The 19,353-nt window shown below is 39.5% G+C and overlaps 1 protein-coding gene across 8 annotated transcripts in view; it reads left to right on the top strand.

Moving 5' to 3' along the window:
- The first annotated feature begins 2,052 nt into the window (after positions 1-2,052).
- The window catches only part of LOC147230052 (rho GTPase-activating protein 12-like), a 61,373-nt gene continuing 44,072 nt past the window's right edge, over positions 2,053-19,353 (top strand). For all 8 annotated transcript variants that reach the window (XM_086153187.1, XM_086153186.1, XM_086153185.1 and 5 more), the window contains exons 1-2: positions 2,053-2,352; positions 9,111-9,821. In XM_086153187.1, the coding sequence (XP_086009313.1) occupies positions 9,186-9,821 (636 nt within the window). In that variant the 5' untranslated portion in view covers positions 2,053-2,352; positions 9,111-9,185. The remainder of the gene's footprint in view (positions 2,353-9,110; positions 9,822-19,353) is intronic.

The raw sequence follows: 19,353 nt of genomic DNA, 5'->3' as shown, positions 1-19,353 counted from the left end.
TTGTCACTTCATTATTTTAAATTGGGGGAAAAAATGGCAAAAGAAATGTATGTTGCATTTACCGATGTGCGCTTGGATGCAGGTTTGACTTTTTTTTTATTTTTTTTTTATGTTTTTGCTCATTTTTATGCTTTATTTTTCAGATGAAGCTTCTACATGATATTCCTCTCACAAACTTTAAAGAAATGCACTTTGAAGCAATCGCATTTGTTTTTTGTCGCCATGTGTGAGTTATTGTGGATAGTTTACTGAATACAAGACACTATGAAGCTCCATCTCATGCAGTATGGTTACTGTTAAACTAGATTTATGTATCAAAATTATATAATTATGGTAACATAACATATTAAAAGACTACGGCTTGAGTTTTTTTTTTAGCTATTTATAAGACATTTTGCTGGGTATAATCTTTTTCAATCCAGGAGTTATATTTGTCCTTTTTTTAACTATACAGGACTGTCTCAGAAAATTAGAATATTGTGATAGAGTTCTTTATCTCTGTAATGCAATTGAAAATAATAAAAAATAATAAAAGGCTTGCAATATTTCAATTGATTTGTAATGCATCCAGAATGTATGACATTTTTGTTTTTGTAATTGCCTTACAGAAGATAAAGAACTTTATCCCAATATTCTAATTTTCTGAGACAGTCCTGTACACAAGTCCATATGTTTAAATTGTTTCATAAATTACATTTATTTTTCAATTTTTTTTTACAAATATTATCAGGCCATTGTGTAAATATATAGTTTAATTAGACACTATATTTTGACCCCTCTTTATTCTTGTAATATCTTTCATCTGCTCAGCTCTGCTATTGTGTGATTTTCTTGCAACTAATATGAGGCGTATTGAGTCATTTAACACATTATTTTCAATGACCAAAATATTGTTTTATGTTGGTAGCATTGCCAGACTTTGGCTAAACTTTTTACGTCTCTAATCGAAGATGGAAATCTTAAAAATCACACTTATTTAATTGCCACAGCAAACCAGAATACGTGTATATAACAGAGTGGGATAATGAGGTGAAAGGGGTAGAGATAAAGACGGCGAAGCGTTGTCAGAAGCTGAGGTCAACCGTCCAAAATAAAGGGAGAATGCCGAAAAGTTGAGAAGAAACGTGCGCAAGGAAGTTTGAACGGGTGTGGAAAAGTCTCAGATGTGATGTGTGTTAAAAGATTATCAGCAAGAATGAAAGGAAAGTAGACGGTGGTGAGACCAGCGATGTCCCGAGGTTCGGGGCAAAATAAAAAAAGCAAAATAAATATGAATAGACAGAAGATAGCAAGATATCCAGGAATAAATAGACGGCAACAACATCAGGGATAATAATGGACAACATAAACGAACCATAAGGGTGAAAAATACACAGCCAGAAGTAAACGACACTGTAAATAGAGTGACAATAGCCATGACAAGTAAATATAGATGGAAATGGGCAGGATGTGCGCGGGCTGGGAGTAACAAGGATAAGAAAGACAGCAGAGTTAGGGAACGGCATGTGAATGGGTGAGGGAGTGAGATTGTGGAAGCAGCACAGATGCACCTCAGACAAGGGCAAAAAGGAGCCAAAGTGGAGATGCATGGGGCATGTATGGAGGAGGGATACTGAATAAATGGATAGGAAGATACTGACATTGGAACTACCAGGTAGGAGGCCTAGAAGAAGAGGATATTTCTGAAAGAGGTGAAAGAGGACATGAAGTTAGTTGGTGAGAGAGAAGAGGATACAGAGGACAGGGTGGGATAGAGGAGGTTGATTTACTGTGAAAAGAGATTTACCTGAAAAGAGAAAAAAAGGGGTATAAAGGAGCACAACTCTGGTGTGTTTTTACTGCAAAGTCTGCAAGCACTTTGTTTTGACTTGAAAATCCTCACCACTGGCAGTGTTGTTGTAATTCCACACCTGACCACTAGAGGGCGCTCTCAACCCTGCGTCCTAAACAAACTCAGCAACTGACCAAACGTTTTACACATATTATCCAATTATTGGCCAATAGTCCTTCGAGCAACTTTAAAAAAAAAACAAAAAAAAAAAAAAAACTTTCAGATAAACGGCGTTAGTGTTTAGCTCGGAGAAACAAGCCCGCTCTTAAAGTTGCGGTCGCTTTCGTAAGATTTCCTGGAAATATTTGAAAGTATCACTCATTTCACCGGCTGTACCCTGCGGCCGACCGGGAGGGAGCGACTTCCAGCACCGGCCGTGAGGATTACACCGACCCGGGGAAGAGGGGCTGGAAACGGGAGCGCGACCGCCAAACGGACGAGCGGAGGTCTGGTTGTCGTCGAACGGGAAAGTTTGGGAGAACATCGGCCGTGTGTTTCCTTTCACCGGAACACCGTTTCAGGTGAGTTAACGCTGCGTTAAGGTGTGTGTCTTTGACAGCACCGGGAGTTTAGCCACCAAGCTAATTAACCTAGCACGCTAACATTAGCCAAATACAGACACGAATGCTAAAACTAAATGTGTGACTTTATAACTTTTGACGTTTTACTTCTAGGCTTCTTTTTTTCTCTCCCTTTAGGGCTCTACTTTAGTTGATAAAGTTAAAGGGAATGTTCCCCTTTTAATCCCAAGGGGAATAAACTAAATCTGTAATAGGAGGAAGTAACTGCCAACGTGATTTTATGACATAATGTTTTCACGCAGGTAAATACAACTAAACTACACGACTTGTTCTAATTTCATTTTATTTTTCTTTATGTGTCTTACTTACAATCTACCTGTCATGATCATGGGCATATTTGTTAGATTTAAGATACATTTTATCGATCCCCATAAGGGAAATTCATATAATGTCATGAATTAAAAAATAGGATAAAAACAAATAAACAGCTAGAATATATCAAGACACCCATGAATAAACAGACAGCCGGGAGAATAACAACAGCAATAACATCGCGGATAATAATGGACATAAAGGAACAATAAGGGTGAAAAATGCACAACCAGAACTAAACGACAATATAAATAGAGTGACAATAGCAATGACAAGAATAAAAATAAACAAAAATAGGCAGGATGTGTGCAGGCTGGGAGCAACAAGGATAAGACAGACAGCAGAGTTAGGGAATGGTATGTCAAGGTTTTTTTGTTTTTGTTTTTTTCTGCTATATAACTGCTTGTTATTGTGCAGGCTGGAATATAAGTTATCATGTGTGAATAGACTTTGGAAACTTTGATTCAACGCTACATTGGGTTCTGAACTAAAACTATTTAAATCACTGACAAGTGTTTTTTTTTTTTTTTTTTTTTTTTTAATTTGTATTTGTTAAGTGTATTAAATACCATGTGTATTATTGTCTCTTTTTTACATCATAAAATGAGAAACATCCTTTAACGTTGTGTAGATCCAGTTAGTTGGCAATTCCTTTTTCCTCTGTCTTTTGCTGTTAATATTTCTTGCTTGCTATCTCTTTGTATTTTACTTCCTTTGCACTTTCGCTCGTTAATGTTCTCAAAACACGTGAATGTAGCATTTAAAGATGAGGATTCACTAAGCAAACGTATTAGTATTGCCTTTTAAACACACACAAAGCAGACATTGCTTATCAAAATTGATGCGATTGTTTTTTCCCCCACGTATTTTGATAAATATACCTTTTTTTTTTTTTTCCATTGTTTAGTTTGTGCTGAATTGTAATTCTGCTTACGTTCAGGCACCGAGGTCTGAGAAGTGCCTAAATGGGACACTGTGCTGAATATGAACAATATTTGTGCACATATTTGGAGCACATTTTGGCTGTGACAGAATAATAGCTTTCTTAGATCTTAAGCTTTCTTTTTATAAATCATTGTCAAACCTTGACCACACAGCAGTTTGTGATCCACATCCGTTGCCGTTGCCGGTACCGGTACCGGTCCCCTCTCAGTCATGGCTCAGTGCATCCCGGCCCATCTGGCCAAAACAACTCTTAGCAGATTTAGGACGAGGTACAGTTTTAGTAAGTGGGACTTGCAGTGAGTTATATTCAGATGGACCATGTGGAAAATAACAGATGATTTTGAAAAGTCCTCTTTGAACTATTCATATATGATCAGATGAGATAAGATATTCCTTTTTTAGTCTCGCAGTGACTAAATCACATCGGTAACAGCAGTAAGGACAGTAAGAATAGACAAAATAAGTTAGAGCTGAGGCTTGTCCATGGTGTGCACAACATTTTCCCATTCAGCGGCTGTACATTTTCAACTGTGAGTGTGCACGATTGTATTTACAGAAAAATAAATCCATGTTTATGCATGATATTGTTTAAAGTCACTGCAGTGTACAGAAAGAAATGTAAATGTGCAAAAATATTGACCCAAGCGCTTGAATGAATAAAATATGAAACTAAGTACGGACGTGATCAGTTAGAATATATATGCAATATGGACTTTATAATTACAGTGTATTGAGTGATTGCACCTTGTCGTTGTTGCATCATGGAAAACAATGGGTCCAAAAAGGTCACATTTCAGGTACCTTACAGGTCCAATGCATGTAAAAGTTGATATGAAATTTGCAATTCATATCTATTCGTGGTTTAGTTACCTTAAATTTAAAATTAAGCAGAGGAAACATTGAATAGGAATTTTACATGCCAGGAAATGGGAGCTGAAGCAAATCTCTGCCACCTATACGTACTTTAAGAACTCATCATCTGGAAGTTTGATCATGTCCATGAATTTGTCCCGTAAGTCACAATAAAATCAACCTTAACTTCATTTATGGACCAAACGTCATCTGATATTTCACACGTTAGCAGCTTTCGTCCCATTTTAACATAAGATGGCCTTCATCGCTGACAGGATTCGATATTTATCTGCTCAGATGACAGAAAGTTCTTGTCTGAAAAGGTTTCACCTATTAATATTAATAGATTTTAGTCATCGTCACAAGATTTGTTGTTTTCTAGTTTTGGTGGTTGGAAATATCGACCGTTCATGTTTTGAGCAGACTCAGGTGAATATTCTCGTCCTTGACTAGGTGTCTGAAAATAAGATGACGATCACAAATTAAAGATAAAAATAGTGCTTCTCGGTTGTGTGTCGGCATGTTGCGCTGGTTATTTTTTTGTAGAAGTTTGTTTATTGTAATCCCATCATCCTGCTGGTTTTGTCTCCTCTCTACAAAAAGTGGAAGGCTGGTTGGGTTGTTATTATTTTGTGACATACAGTAGCTCTTCATTTTTTCATCTTAAAAAAGAAAAAAGAAAACCATTTATCGTTTTCCTTCACATTCCCAATTATGTGCACTTTGTGTCGGTCTATTAAAACCATCCATCAACTGAAGAACCAGTAAAATCTTATTTTTGTTCTTGGGTTGTAACACGACAAAATGTGGAAAAGTTTTTGAGGTACGATTACTTTTGCAAGTAACTCTAAATACCGCAATGAAAACTGTATCTAACAGTTATTACTAAAATGATGCTGCTTCCTTTTTATGTGTACGGATATAGTTGATGTTTCACATCAGCAGGATCTACATAATTTGATTTGGAGTAGATTCCTGATGACGAAGAGGAGAAGGAAATGCCATGGTGGCGAGACAAGCCTGTGCACGACGGAGTAGCATGGAAATCCCAGCGGTGGTTTGGAAAAGCCGGATTGAAACACGCAGCACAAGAACAGGCACTTGTTACAGGAGAAATAAACGTCCCGGTTTAACGCGGCGGAAATGAGTGGAAATGACATAGAACAGCATAACCAGGTGGCAGGCGTCACTTCTAGGAACATCCGTACCGGTTGTCGGCCGAAGGATCTCCCGGGTCGGAAAGGAAACGACCTTGTTCGGAAGTTGAGAACGACGGCCGAGATCCAGACCGACAAACTGCCGATGGCTAATATTGTGTTTGAGAAAATAGAAAGGGGACGTTGGATGCTTGAAAAAATACCTGGAGCTGAAAAAGGAACTAGATAAGAAACCGAGAAACTGGTATTAGTCGGACCTGTGACCCTCAATCGGGGAGAACTTATTAGAAATGAGCAAGAAATGAAAATATTTGTAAAAAATAACCAATGAGTTGTCCTGGTAAATAAGAAATCTCCAAGGAGGGAGGATATTTTTTAAATTTTTGTTTCCAGTGTAATTTTGCACCTCAACTACAATATTTACTTTAGGAATTTATCTTCAGATATTTATCAGTCGATGTGGAATTGGCCGAATATAAATGGTTATAAATGACGATATCAAAATAACCTTTAATGAATATCATAACACATTCTTCCTCACTATTCCACATTCTGCTTCTAACCTCACCAGGCATTTTTAACATATTTCTTCACAGATACCGTAAATGATAAATCCAGACTGCCGTTTCCACCCCTGTGAGTTTTTCTCTGGTCATGTCGAACGCTGAAGTGAAATTCGGCACCTCGTGTTCTCATCGTCACTCTTGACTGCAATATTTTGTCACTTCAGCACACGAAGAAACAACACGACCGGAAAGGCAGGCGCGAAAAGATCGCAAAGTCGTCGCGTAAAGTCGGGGCCAGTTCTGTGTTCAAATCATTTCAAAATGGCTGTTGAAGGTGTGTTTCAGGCCTTACCTGTGTGTGCATGTGTGTGTGTGTGTGTGTGTGTGACTTCATCAGGAAACTATGAGGGTGATTCAGCTACTTTGCACGGAGCGGCCGCTGTTGCGTCAGTTCACCGTCGTCTCAGAAAGGATCCGGCTTGTTTCGAGAGTTTTGTCATCCTGCTGGACGACAGCATGTCGTCGAAGATCATGAATATGCACTGATCTGATTGAGAATTGAAATCGGTGGAAAACCCAAAAAAAAAAACGGAAAGTTGTCGTGTTTTCCCGCATCCCTTCTTGACGCCTCCGACACACATCCTCGCCAAGGTTAAGTCACATGACTGTCTTCCCTGCCGTCTAATCTCCGCCGCTCCTGCACACGGAGCCTTCAGCAGGTCAAATCCCATCAGTTTGCGTCTCTTTCGTTTGCTGTCATCGGGTTCGGAGTGTCCCAGCTCGGCTGGAGAGGAAAGCCTCTCCCGTACTTGGAATTGATTGGTTCTTTAGTGTTTCCTAACTTGATAATTCTACGACCGCGTCTTTTCAATTGTCCTGTCCAGAGGTGACTTTGGGGAAACGGGCGAATCGTAAGTTTCCTTGTTGTTTAAGTCTTCTGGTCCCTTCAGGGGTCGTAACAGTGACTCAAGCGTCACCCGATCCTCTATATCAGGGGTTCCATCAGGCCCGCTGGATAATTTGAAAGTGAAAAAATGCATAAAAGATAAGGATTTTGTTTTTTTTATATTAAATGCAATGCAAGAATTTTTCGCCAGGGCGCATTATTTTGGTCAGAGTAGAAGACGAGCCGCATCACCGAGACGGACCAATCAGCAGACGTTATCGACGCGCCGTCTGCCGCTTGTTAGCACCTTGTTTCCAACCTGTTCTCCACCTCCCTGCTACGCCCTCTTAGCCAAAATGTCGTTATCAAAACACAGAAAAGTAGATAAAGAGTGTTGAATTTTCAAAGTGTAATTGGCAATGACACACAGGAAACCTTTGTGCTTCGTGTGTTTGCAACAAGTTTCGGTATTTAAGGACTATAATATTTGGCGCCGCTACGAGACTCATCAGAGCGTAAAATATGACATCTTGCAAAGAAACTGAGAAGAGATAAGATCGACCAATCGCTGGCAGGTCTGAGGAAACAGCGTCCGCTTTCACCCACAGCCGAGAAATCAGCGAAGCAGCGGTAAAAGCCAGCGAGCTAATTGTTAGCAAAAATGTGCAATTTAATGTTAGTCAGCAGCTTCACTACAAAAGAGTATGTTGGAATTCTACTGTTCATGCAACTCCATACATTTTCAGTGTGTATTGTGTGTGTTTGCATGTTTCATGGATGAAGTTTACACATTTACTTTCTTCCTTACACATTAAATAGCACTCTTTAATTTGTAAGGAGTTGGTAGGGATTCAATTTAGATTTCATCTGCACATGTGGAAACGGTTTAAAAAATCTCCTTCTTTATAAGGTCTTTATAAGTAAAGTGCATTACTATATTTTTCAATACCAATTACTTGTTAGTTTTGTGTCTTTGTACGATCAGTGGGATCCGTTGCAATGCAAACATGTGAATGATAAACGTAAATAACACGTTTGTCTAAGGAAATATGAGGTGCTTCATGAAAGGATTGTTCATTAAATTCCAAGATTTCCCTCATGTCCTCGTACTTCTTTACACCAAAGTAGAGGAAAGACATGATATTTTGGTTATTTATTGCTGAGAATGCTATTATTTTAACGGTCCGGCCCACTTGACATCTACCTGGGCCGTATGTGCTCGCCGTGAGAAATGAGTTTGCTCTACATCCTCCTCTTTCACACAAACTCCGTGTCCTCTGTCACTACATTTATTTTATTTTATTTTATTTCTCCTTTATTTAGCCAGGAAAGTCCCACTGAGATTGAAAACCTCTTTTTCAAGGGAACACTAAAACAAATCAATTTGGCGCTGCAGTGAAAGCAGCTAGCCGGCTAGCTAGCGACTCCCGGCGTCAGGAATACTGACGGATGAACGGTAGAAGAGAACTTTCGGGCGCCGCTGTCAAATCCAGATTTTGCATTCTGGCCAGAGAAGTGCATCCCATCATCTCCTTTATGATCTTCTCTTTGGACTCCAGCATCCTTAAGTTTCCTTGCCGTCTAATTCAGGATGTTATAATGGATTCGGGTATTTTCGGACAGCCAATTAAATTCCACCTGTCCTGCAACACAATTGTATGTACATACCGATCTTTGTTTTTATCTTTTTCGCACAGCCTCACAACCTTTTTTTTTTTTTTTTTTTTGAACGGTCTCATCATACATGCATTTTGTTTATGCGATGGGAAAAAAAAAAACGGCACATATCATCAGATCATACCGTTAAGAGTAAGTCGGTTGAAATTACTTATCAACGATAATATCCTTTGGTTGGAAGCAAACAAGCTTTAACTTCGCAGCTTTAGAATTTTGCCTTTCTTCAATCAAATATTAGGAAATATCACGATAAGCGAAGTTAGTAACCGATTCCTCCTGTTGGTTTTGAACTGTGGACAGCATGCCGATTTAATCTCCGCGGAAACCGAATTGACATTCAGACCTTCTTTCTGTTTCCGCCAGCTTCGCTCCCGAGGCCATGAGAACAAACCGCTTCCTTTCGAGGTGATCTTCTTCGGGCGGATCGTCGGCGGCGTCATGGCGGAGCTGCCCATACCCCCCGGCCAGGTCTACATCGAGGTGGAGTATGACTATGAATACAAGGCCAAGGACCGCCTGGTCACCATCCGGCAGGGGGAATGTTACATGCTGGTCAAGAAGACCAATGAGGACTGGTGGCAGGTGCGCAAGGAAGAAGGGACCAAAGCTTTCTACGTTCCTGCTCAGTACGTCCGAGAGGTGCGCAAAGCCCTGATGCCTCCTTCCAAACCCCCTTTTCCCGCTACGACTGCCATGATGCCTCCTCACGCTGGCGGTACCTCGTGGGCGAGGCCTTCAAACCCGGACCCGGGTCTCCACGGCGGGTCCTCCGAGAACCTCCACGGAGCCGAGGCCGGCCATCAGCGAAAGGACGGCGGCCACGATCGCGCGCCCTCCGCTCCCTCCGACCGCGACCGAGCCCTCGCCGACATCCTGGTTCACGGCGGCGGCGCTCCCGTCTCGAGGAGGAGCTCGAATTCGCTACCGCGCAGCAGGGCGCGGTCTCCGGACATGGTTCGAGCCCCCCTGGATGTGGACAGCGCACAACATTGTGATTCCGCCGGGGAAGAAAGACGCACAATCGATTCGGAGTCCGGAGACGAATTGAGCAGCAGTTCCACCGAACACCTCCAGGTACCGTGCGATATTTACCCCGTGGTTATTTTTCGCCTCCGAGACCCGCTTTCGTCGTTGCCATGGAGTTCTGGACAGCTGGTTTCGGTCCATTACCGGTCTTTTTAGGACACTTGTTTCGTGACCCTACTGTCATATTATCTACATGCAATTACAGTCAGACTTGGGACGTTTCCATGCAGCCGCAGTTTTTTGAGCAAAAAATAGAGGCGTAACAAATTTCAGAGTTGTAACATCCTGCTGGCTCATCAGGTCTGTCGCAATTTATCTTTGTGATTTTAATTTTCAGGAACACGAGAAGCTGTAATTAATAATGTAGCTGCTTACGTTGTAAAAAAAAAAAAAAAAAAAAAAAAACTCTAGAAATTTCAACAATAGTATCTTAAATACCTCCAGTAAAAGATGTTTCAAGGCTGCATTAAATTTGACTAAATTACTGTTCATATAATCTGAAAACTGAAATGATTTTTTTGAATGAGAAGAAATCTGCCCGAAATTATCGACAAATTAGCAATTACATCTATAAAGTTCCCTTAAAATTCGCACAAACACAAGACGTTACAAAAAAGGGCAATACATTTCCTTAACTAATGACCAAGAAATGACATGTTCCTTAAATTCTGCATAAAAATGACATTAAATTGCCTGTAATTTAAAAAAAAAAAAATCTGCATCCAAATTGGCACAGAATGCAAAGTTTTGAGCCAGCTAAACAAAATGCATATATGTATATATAAATGTGTGTGTGTGACCAGTGAGTTCCCAGCCAAACTTTACATACATTATAATTAATTATGATTGATATTACTTTTATATGATACTACCTTTTGTTGACGTGCTTGTCATTCTCAGCATCTACAGTCTTCTAAGGTCCGGTCTTATGATACTTTTTATTTTTTTCCCCATTCCTGAAAGAAGCACTCCTCATCTATTTTGTAGTCTTGTGGGTTTTTTATTTTTTATTTTTTTGGAGGGAATCGTAAAATGCTGCAGAACGGACACGGTGGATCTTTTGTGTTTGTGCATCCAGCTCCCGGGCAAAGGTCCATTTCTTCACATTGCCGAGCTTCCCGCCTCTCAAACTCCAGGAAATATGGAGTCCATAGATTCACAAATGCTGCATCTTTCTCACCTTCTCACACACGAGGGGCTTCTTTTGTCATTTCTGCATCTTCTGCAATCAAATAAGCCTTTTTTTCCGACCATTACCGCGTTTCTTTTTTGTTCTATCTTAAACATTCCTGCACAAACCTTTCAGTTAAAGTTGCAGTTAGCGTAGCTTTTCACTGCAGTATCGCCGTAACAAGGGAAAGCTGTTTGATTTGCATTTATCTTTTCACATTAAGTAACTGCCGAGTACCTGTTACATTTTATACTTATCATGTTTTTTTTTAGCTTTTTGCAGACTTTATCTAAAGTAAAAACTTGGCGGGAAAATGCATTTAAGATGTGATAAGATAAGATAATACTGTATTGATCCCCATAGGGGAAATTCATTTGTCACCGGAACAGTTAACAGAATGACAACAAGGATAAAAAAGATAAAGCAGGATGAAGATGATATATATAATATAGTTATATATTAAGTTAAAAATCAACATTGTTTATAATGTGTAAAGCAATCAAGATGCAGTGAATGTAAGACTGAAAAAAATGAATAATATAGAGTATCTGCAGAGTCATTACAGTACCATGAGGAAAAACAGTTAACCAGCAATTAAATTAAATCATTAAAAGATTGCTTTTGACCCGTTTATTAAAAAACAACGTGTAATTGTTCCGGAAGACTATCTCTTTTTAGCGTCGGAAAAAATAAAGAATCGGCTGCCATAATAGCAATGTTTCAAACTTCGGAGGCATAAAAAAAGCAGATTACAATATTTGCAAACTGATTCAGTTGAATGTGTTAAAATATATTACGATCTAAAACAAATTAATCTCTGGTGTCCTTTGTTGTGGATTCCATCTTGTTTTGTTTTTTTTTGTTTTGTTTTTTTTGAGTCGTCTCAGGAAAACACCCGCAGCAAATAGCAGTTACTTTTTTAGAAAAATCTGGAACGTCCAACAAAGTTGCAGCATCAGACCTATAAAGCATTCTGGAGGGATTCCTCCAGCTCTCTACCCATGAGATAGAAACACACACACACACACACGCACACACACACATTGTTTCTTAAATAATATAGCCATGTTACAACCAGCTTTGTTTATCAAGGAGTTTAATGAAAACTGTGTAAACATTGGACTTGAACCACCCAGCACTCTTATGACCTCTTTTACTGATTCATGAACGGTATTTTGTCTTCTACAAATGATTTGTTTTGCATTTTTTTAGCATTCCCCGTATTACATCGATCGGTCATCACACTGATTATTTGTAAAAATATTTGTGTAAAAATATGGAGGGAACACCAAAATATCACATCCTCGATCTGAATGAATGAAATACTTTACATCGTCGGATGTGCCGACAACAAAATCGCACAAAAATGATGGATGGAAATCAGACGTACGAACCCACGGAGGTCTGGATTTGAAATCCAACGTCGACGTCACGTCCTTAAAACAAGTCCAAATGTGTCGCTTCCTAAGCGAACACTTTGCTTTCACACGTTGTGTTCTACTTTTTGGAGCAGTGCAGTTGGAAAACCTCCTCTGTTATCATGCAGCCTTCATTCTCCTCATAAACCAGTAGAACATGTGGATTTTTGTGCTATAATAGAGATTTAAACTGCTGATAACTACAAACCTGCTCTTGGTTTCCACTGTAGAAAAGGGGGTCGGCGACACACTTCCTCACTGTATGCGGCTTAACTTAATCTCTTTCTTGAGTTTCAATTGTGTATTTGTATGCACGTCTGCTCGCTCCAATCTCAGCCAGCATTATGCAGTATTACGGCATTAAGAACAGGCAGTTCAAGTTGTTTGTATGCATGTTTGCGTACGTGTGTGTGTGTGTGCAAGCATACGTGTGTGTTGTTATCCCCCCCCCCCCCCATAGTGACGTTACCTAGTTTGGCACACTGTCATGTCACTCAGAGAGAGTGTGTGACTCGGCAGTACTTGTGTGTTTCCCTGCATCATCACTGTGTTCGCATGCAGCTGCGGCTACGAGACGTTTTCCTTTTCAAGAGCGACCGAGCAGCGGGACACGATGTACCCAGATGAGAATGTGAGGGTAAGACGGCATCTTTATTTATGCTTCCGGGTAAAAGTAACGGTCAGTTATAGATGCAAACGGACGCGTTTGTTTTTTGTTTTTTTTCACGGGTTCCAAACAGAATTGTTTTATTTAAATTGCATCATGCGTGCTCTGAAACACAGGATATATCAGTCCCGGTTGTCTGGCGCCGAACGGGAAAGTTCTCGATATTTGCTTTCGGTCACAAACACACACTCCGGGGTGTTTCTCCACTCGAGTCACATCCCTCGTCTTTCTCCTTTTCCTCACACGGCTCGACGTCGCGCACGCGCGTGTTCTCTCCGTTCGCGGCGAGCTTTCTCACGGCGCCATAATATCGACCGCTGGAATCCATCACGCGTTCGTAGAAACGTGAGTTCCGGTCGCGGGCGAACCTGATTATTGTGTGCGACGGCATGGCGGAGAGGATGCGTTAAGCGGTCGCTGTGTTTCATTACGTAATAGAAGTACGGTGTGTAACATTTGGTGAGACAGCTGGCTGAGGGGGAGGAGGACCAGTCAGGATTGATGGTTTTGCAACAAAATACTTTCTCAGAATTACTTCAAAAAAAAGGCTGAACGAGTGTTGTTTTGGCCGCTGGTCAATATAGGAGATGAAGTTTTCTTTTAAGTGACTTGGTGTCACTTTATCGTACAACATTGTACTTTTTTGTTTTTTTTTCATTGTCTTTCCTCAGAATGGATGAGATGAGAAAAAAAAAAAAAGTCATGAGAATTCCAATTATTTGATTTACAGGACTGTCTCAGAAAATTAGAAAATTGTGATAAAGTTCTTTATCTTTTGTAATGCAATTAAAAAAAACAAAAATGTCATACATTCTGGATTCATTACAAATCCACTGAAATAATGCAAGCCTTTTATTATTTTAATATTGCTGATTATGGCTCACATCTTAAGAAAACTCAAAAATCCTATCTCAAAATATTAGAATATCATGAAGAAGTAATTTTTGTTTTTTTAATTGCATTACTGAAGATAAAGAACTTCATCACAAAATTTATATTATTTGTATTTTCTGAGAAAGTCCTGTAGATAGACCGCAGATATACAGATATAACAATCCTATAAAATACAAAAAAGTAAGAAAAATGATTTAAAAAAAAAATAAAGTAATTTTTGTTTTTTTAATTGCAGTACAGAAGATAAAAAACTACATCACAATATTTATATTGATTAATGTTTTCTGAGACAGTTATATACAGATATTATCCTATCAATTATCATAAAAAAATATCCTATAAAAAATATGGTATAAAAAATATCCTATAAAAAAATCCTATAATCCTATAAAATACAATAAGGTAAGAAAAAATTATTTAAAAAAACAAAGTATTTTTTGTTTTTTTAATCGCATTACAGAAGATAAAGAACTTTATCACAAAATTCAATTTTTTTCTGAGACAGTCCTGTAGATATAAAACGTTGCATATTAGATTTGGGAATCTCATGCATCTGCATCTCATGCATTTTTTTTTAAATAATAATAAATAATAAATAATAAAAAATAAAAATAATAATAATAATTAAATATCAGCACAGACGAATTATGCCATTCACAGTTTTGCTGCTGACTTTTGATATACTCTTAGCAATTATTAGGACCTTTATTTGTCGGCGTAAAGTGCAATATTCTGCTCTGTTATGATCCGATTAAAACATTGTACCATTATAGAGACAATAAACGGGCGATTGTTTGATTCTGTGATGATCCATGCATTTTTTAAAATAATCCTACTCAATTGAACATTTTTTTTTTTTTTTTTTTTTTTTTTTACCAAACCACTGCATGTATAAGGAAAGATTATTTTTTGGAAAATGTTGCAACTACAGCTCAGATGAGGACAATGAATGCACGTCAGTCAGGCCGCTTTAGCCCATAAATAGAACAAGCAACTCCGCCCACAAGCTTACGGGGTGTATTTCATCGATATCAGCAGCTGGTGGTCCGATGTCAGGGGGTCGCGGAGAATCCCAAGCGTATTAGATGTTTCTTCATGTACTTGACGGGTTCAAAGGTCATTACAGAAAGACCGTGGAAACAGATGATGGCGAGGATCATCGACGGCCGACCCCGGAGTCATTTGAAATCCGGAAATCGGCACGGCGAGAATTCCTCGGACGTTCGCCCATTAAAAGCGGCGAACAGAGAAGACCGTCTGTTTATGATAGATCGATCTAGATCTTTTTAAAGATACTATTCGTCACGGTAGGTTCTAATATCACGCGGAACCTTTTTCAGTAATTGCCAGAATTGATGTATTCGCCCATAACGGACTCGCAGAAAACCACATTTTAAGGAAGATTTCCGGGATCTCTGGTGTTTTTACAAATGTCAGGAGGTCATTTGTAACGATAAATGAGAGAAACCTGGATTGGTCTGCAAAAAATATTCCGGTGTTGTCCATTTACTGGAAAATACGTTGAAATTTTGAATTAGTGAAAGAGTGTTATGAGTATTTTTAATGATGTCAGTTGGTAAACAACATTGCGTTTTGCAGTCAAGCGAAACATCAGGTCTGTTTCTGGTCCTCTGCATTCAGCAGTTTGTACGGTCCAATTTAATTCTCCCTGCATCTGAAGTTTTTGCTAAGAGAAATAAGCCGAGTCGTGACCGAAATGTCGGGATTAAACTCAACAGATCGACTTCATGAAGTTCATACCCTCATCACAAACACGCCGGGCACATCTCCCTCTAGCTCTAGGCTTTATTAGCGGTATATGGATTTCCTAAATCCTGAATTAGCTGAGACATGTTTCTGCGTGTATTACAAGTTTTTTTCTTCACTCCCCATTAAGCCCGTCGTGCGACGTAACCTTTTGCCTGCATAGCGAGAAGTTCAAACCCGGCTCTTCAACGGCGTTTCCATGCAGGACAGGCGTTTTAAGCAGCTGCACGAACATCTGCCTGTTCCTTATAGTGAGTTTTAACAATTTGCACATTTTAACTCATTCGTCAAGGAACGGTTCGCGTTCCCTCTGAATAATTCCGATAAAGGCTGACGGGTGCACGAGGGAGGCGAAGCTGCAGCATCAAGCTCGACAAGTGTCTGACCGTCAGGTCTTCCTGGGTTCATGTCAGCTCCTCCCGGTGGGTTAAAGCCTCTTAACTTCCCGTTCTGACCGCGGCTCCGGGATAATTCCATTTCAGATTAGATTAGTGGATTATTCTTGGAAACCCTCCTGCTCGGTTACCCTTCCTCTTTTTCTCCGCCTCCCTCCTGACGGACGGCGATAAGTGCCATTTTTTTTTTTTTTTTTTTTTTTTCGGTCCAAATTCACTCCCTTTTCCCCGCTGAACTGGTCCAACAGGAACCGGTTTCGTGTCTTGTTCACATTCGTCGTCCGTAAAGACGCAGTCTTAATGCGCATTTTTTTTTTTTTTTTTTGTCCATTTGCATTGAAGACAAGAAAGACAGGTTTCCCACCTGATGAACCTGCATGCATCAGAAGTATTTTTGTGTCAAGGACCGGCATATTTATTTACTTTGTGAGGGGAAATAATGTCACACTAGTTAATCCGCTCGCTATATTCCGATCATTTTAATCATAGACATGAATAAAAGTCTTACGCTGCCCTCCTTTCAGTCAATGTTAGTATTGAAGTAAAACAGCGTTTGTATTTTTCCCCAATCGGCTCATCGCTTCAGTCTTGAATGTTTCTTGTCTGGTTGTGTATTTTAGGGACCTGAGGGAACAATTTACCAGAATTTTAATTCCTCACTTTTAGGCGGTCAGGATTGGTCAATGTGATTTGGTTGTTTCCAGAAATATAGAACGTTATGTATGTCACCATTATGATGTTGTGCATTGGAGTTTGAGATGAGATGAGATGAGAACAACTTTATTCATCCCGAAGGAAATTGTTGTGCCAGAGTTTCAAGTCAAAACATAACAGTAATAGATAATAGTGGAAAGGAGGAAGAATAAGAAATATAATGAAATATAAATTGTCCTAGCTGTTAGCAGTAACTACAAAGATTGAATTTATTCATAAATGTATTTATTTATTAATTTATATCATATTTATATGATATATTTATATCATATTTATTTTATTTGTAAGATATTTTATTTATTTATTTCATTATTTATCTATTTTATTTTTCACAGTTTATTTATATCATAACTGTGATTTCCGTCAAGATCCTCGTCCGACGTGCGCGTCAAGTTTTTGTCTTTTTTTGACAGTTTTGCAAAGGAAAGACCCATAAAATCCTTCAAATTTAGCGAGCAAAGTTTGCATAACGCTGCAGGAGCTCGTCTGACGGTGCAACACAGTCGTACATAATTCCTTCTTCACGTTTCTGATCATAAAACATTCACAGTCACCGTGTGAAGTGAAAGCGTGAGAGTTGCCGTTATGAGACTTAACGTAGCGTCATGTTGCTAATACAGGCTTTTGTCAAAACTCAGAAACCTCCTTCAGGGCGTCCGTGGAGGTTGTGATGATTAACCAGGTCATGGTTAGTTCTTGTCAAAATCTTCTTCTTGTTGCAACGGGATGTTTCGTCTCCTTTAAGACAATAAGCCTCCATTAAATTCTCTAACGGGACATATTCTGACTCCCGCAGGTCGGGGTATTTTGTTGCGCAAATAGCGCAGAGTAGATACCACAGCTGACGGAAAACTGATAGGAATCATTTCAGAGATAGAAACTCCGGTTTCTTTCGCTCGTCTTTATTACGCGGATCCTTTTCCTCAAACAAAACGCTCATTTGTAACAGTTTAAGCAAAGGCTCATTGCGGTCAGAGGGTTTGTTTTGTCGCTCTTTGAATAGTTTTACTCTGTGAACTTTGTTTGTGAAGTCGGTTTTGTTTTAAAGAAACCTTAATGAAACCTTAAATTCGTGGCATCTTGTTTGTTTGTTTGTTTGTTTAGAAGTTTATTGGGACAGTGTACAATTACATTAAGCACAGAGATGTTTGTTCCAGATTATAGCTCATGGCTAATTTCCATCTGTAATCCCGGACAATACAAACATAAAACTGTATGAAATAGACATGGAGTCGCCATTGCGCCATCAAAGTAGATTTTTTTCTTAAAGAAAAACCAACAACAAGATTTTTATTGTCAACTAACCGCAGCTTCGTCACATCGGACCAATGAAATCAGCGAAAATGGATGGATGGATGGATGAACATTTCCTTGTGTTATTTATTATTGTTATTATTGTATTGTTTGGGGGGGGGGGAGCATTTCCAGCACATTAATAGTGGATGTTGCCGGTATGTATTTCATTAAACGTTGAAAAAAGCGTTTCTGTGTAAATATCTCATGTTATAACACGACTCCTAAACAAATGCGGCCTATATATGTACACATTTATTCATTTAGTTGTTTTTATCCGACGCGGCTCAATAGTCCGTAAATGACGATGCTTATTTATCTTCTGCTGTCGGAGCGCCTCGGCTCACCGTATGTATGTATTTTAGTCTTTCCTCCCCCAAAAGCCTACTTTTTTATTTTGTCTGGGCAACTTTTGAAGGCCGACTTTGAGGCCGTCGGCTGCACTTGATGACCTATAACTGGAGCGACCGACCCCAGAGGTCCGCGGGAAGCTTAACTTCTCGGTCTGACTTCTATTTTCAATATGTCGTGACATTGAAATGGATAATAAGGGAAGCTAAGAAGCAATCAAATCACTCCAAAGCATGCATTTTGGATTCTACAGAGATCCCTTTTCCTGCTTCTACATTCCTGGGCGCCTCATTTAAAGAGTGCTGTCGAGGCTTGCAGCCAGGTCACGTGTCTTTCTCTGGAGCGTGAGGTATTGAAAGTGATTTTTTTTTGTCCCTCCTCCGTTGCATTCTTGAAGGTGTGCAGGGACAGGCTGATACACGAGGCCTCGGAGCTACGCCGTCCTTCTTCCCCCGCGGAATTTTATTGGATCTTGACTGCTCGGCAATTTAGTTAAAGATCTCATCGTGGAAAATAAGGTCACACGTACCAATTTCTTAAGTGAACGCTTCAGTTATAGCTTCATAATGGAAGACTGGATTATGTACGCTTACGCTTAAGAGCCACTCCTAGTGGCCATTTTCCACTTTGTACTTACTGCTAATTATGGCAACTTTTCCGGCCTTTGCTTGATCTCCAGACTCTTTGGAGCTCCTCAATAATGTTGCACTTTGACTCATTAACATCCGGATGGAGGCCGCACTTGTTTGAGCACGTAGCAACATTTTCTTTGAAGTCAAAAAAGAAACAGAAGGTACTTTCTCGCCATCGATTGGACTTGTATGTTTCAAGGAGTGAGTTTTTGCTCAATGGCTCGGTCGCACAAGATGGGGAAAGTCGTTTTCGGTGCGGTTTGGAATGATGTAACGTT

Source organism: Fistularia commersonii, chromosome 10, assembly GCF_037954325.1.
Source record: "Fistularia commersonii isolate RoL2024-O1a breed Wild chromosome 10, RoL_Fcom_v1.0, whole genome shotgun sequence".
Lineage (NCBI taxonomy): Eukaryota > Metazoa > Chordata > Actinopteri > Syngnathiformes > Fistulariidae > Fistularia > Fistularia commersonii.
The sequence above is the reverse complement of the archived record's forward strand: the minus strand, read 5'-3'. Positions and strand labels throughout refer to the sequence as shown.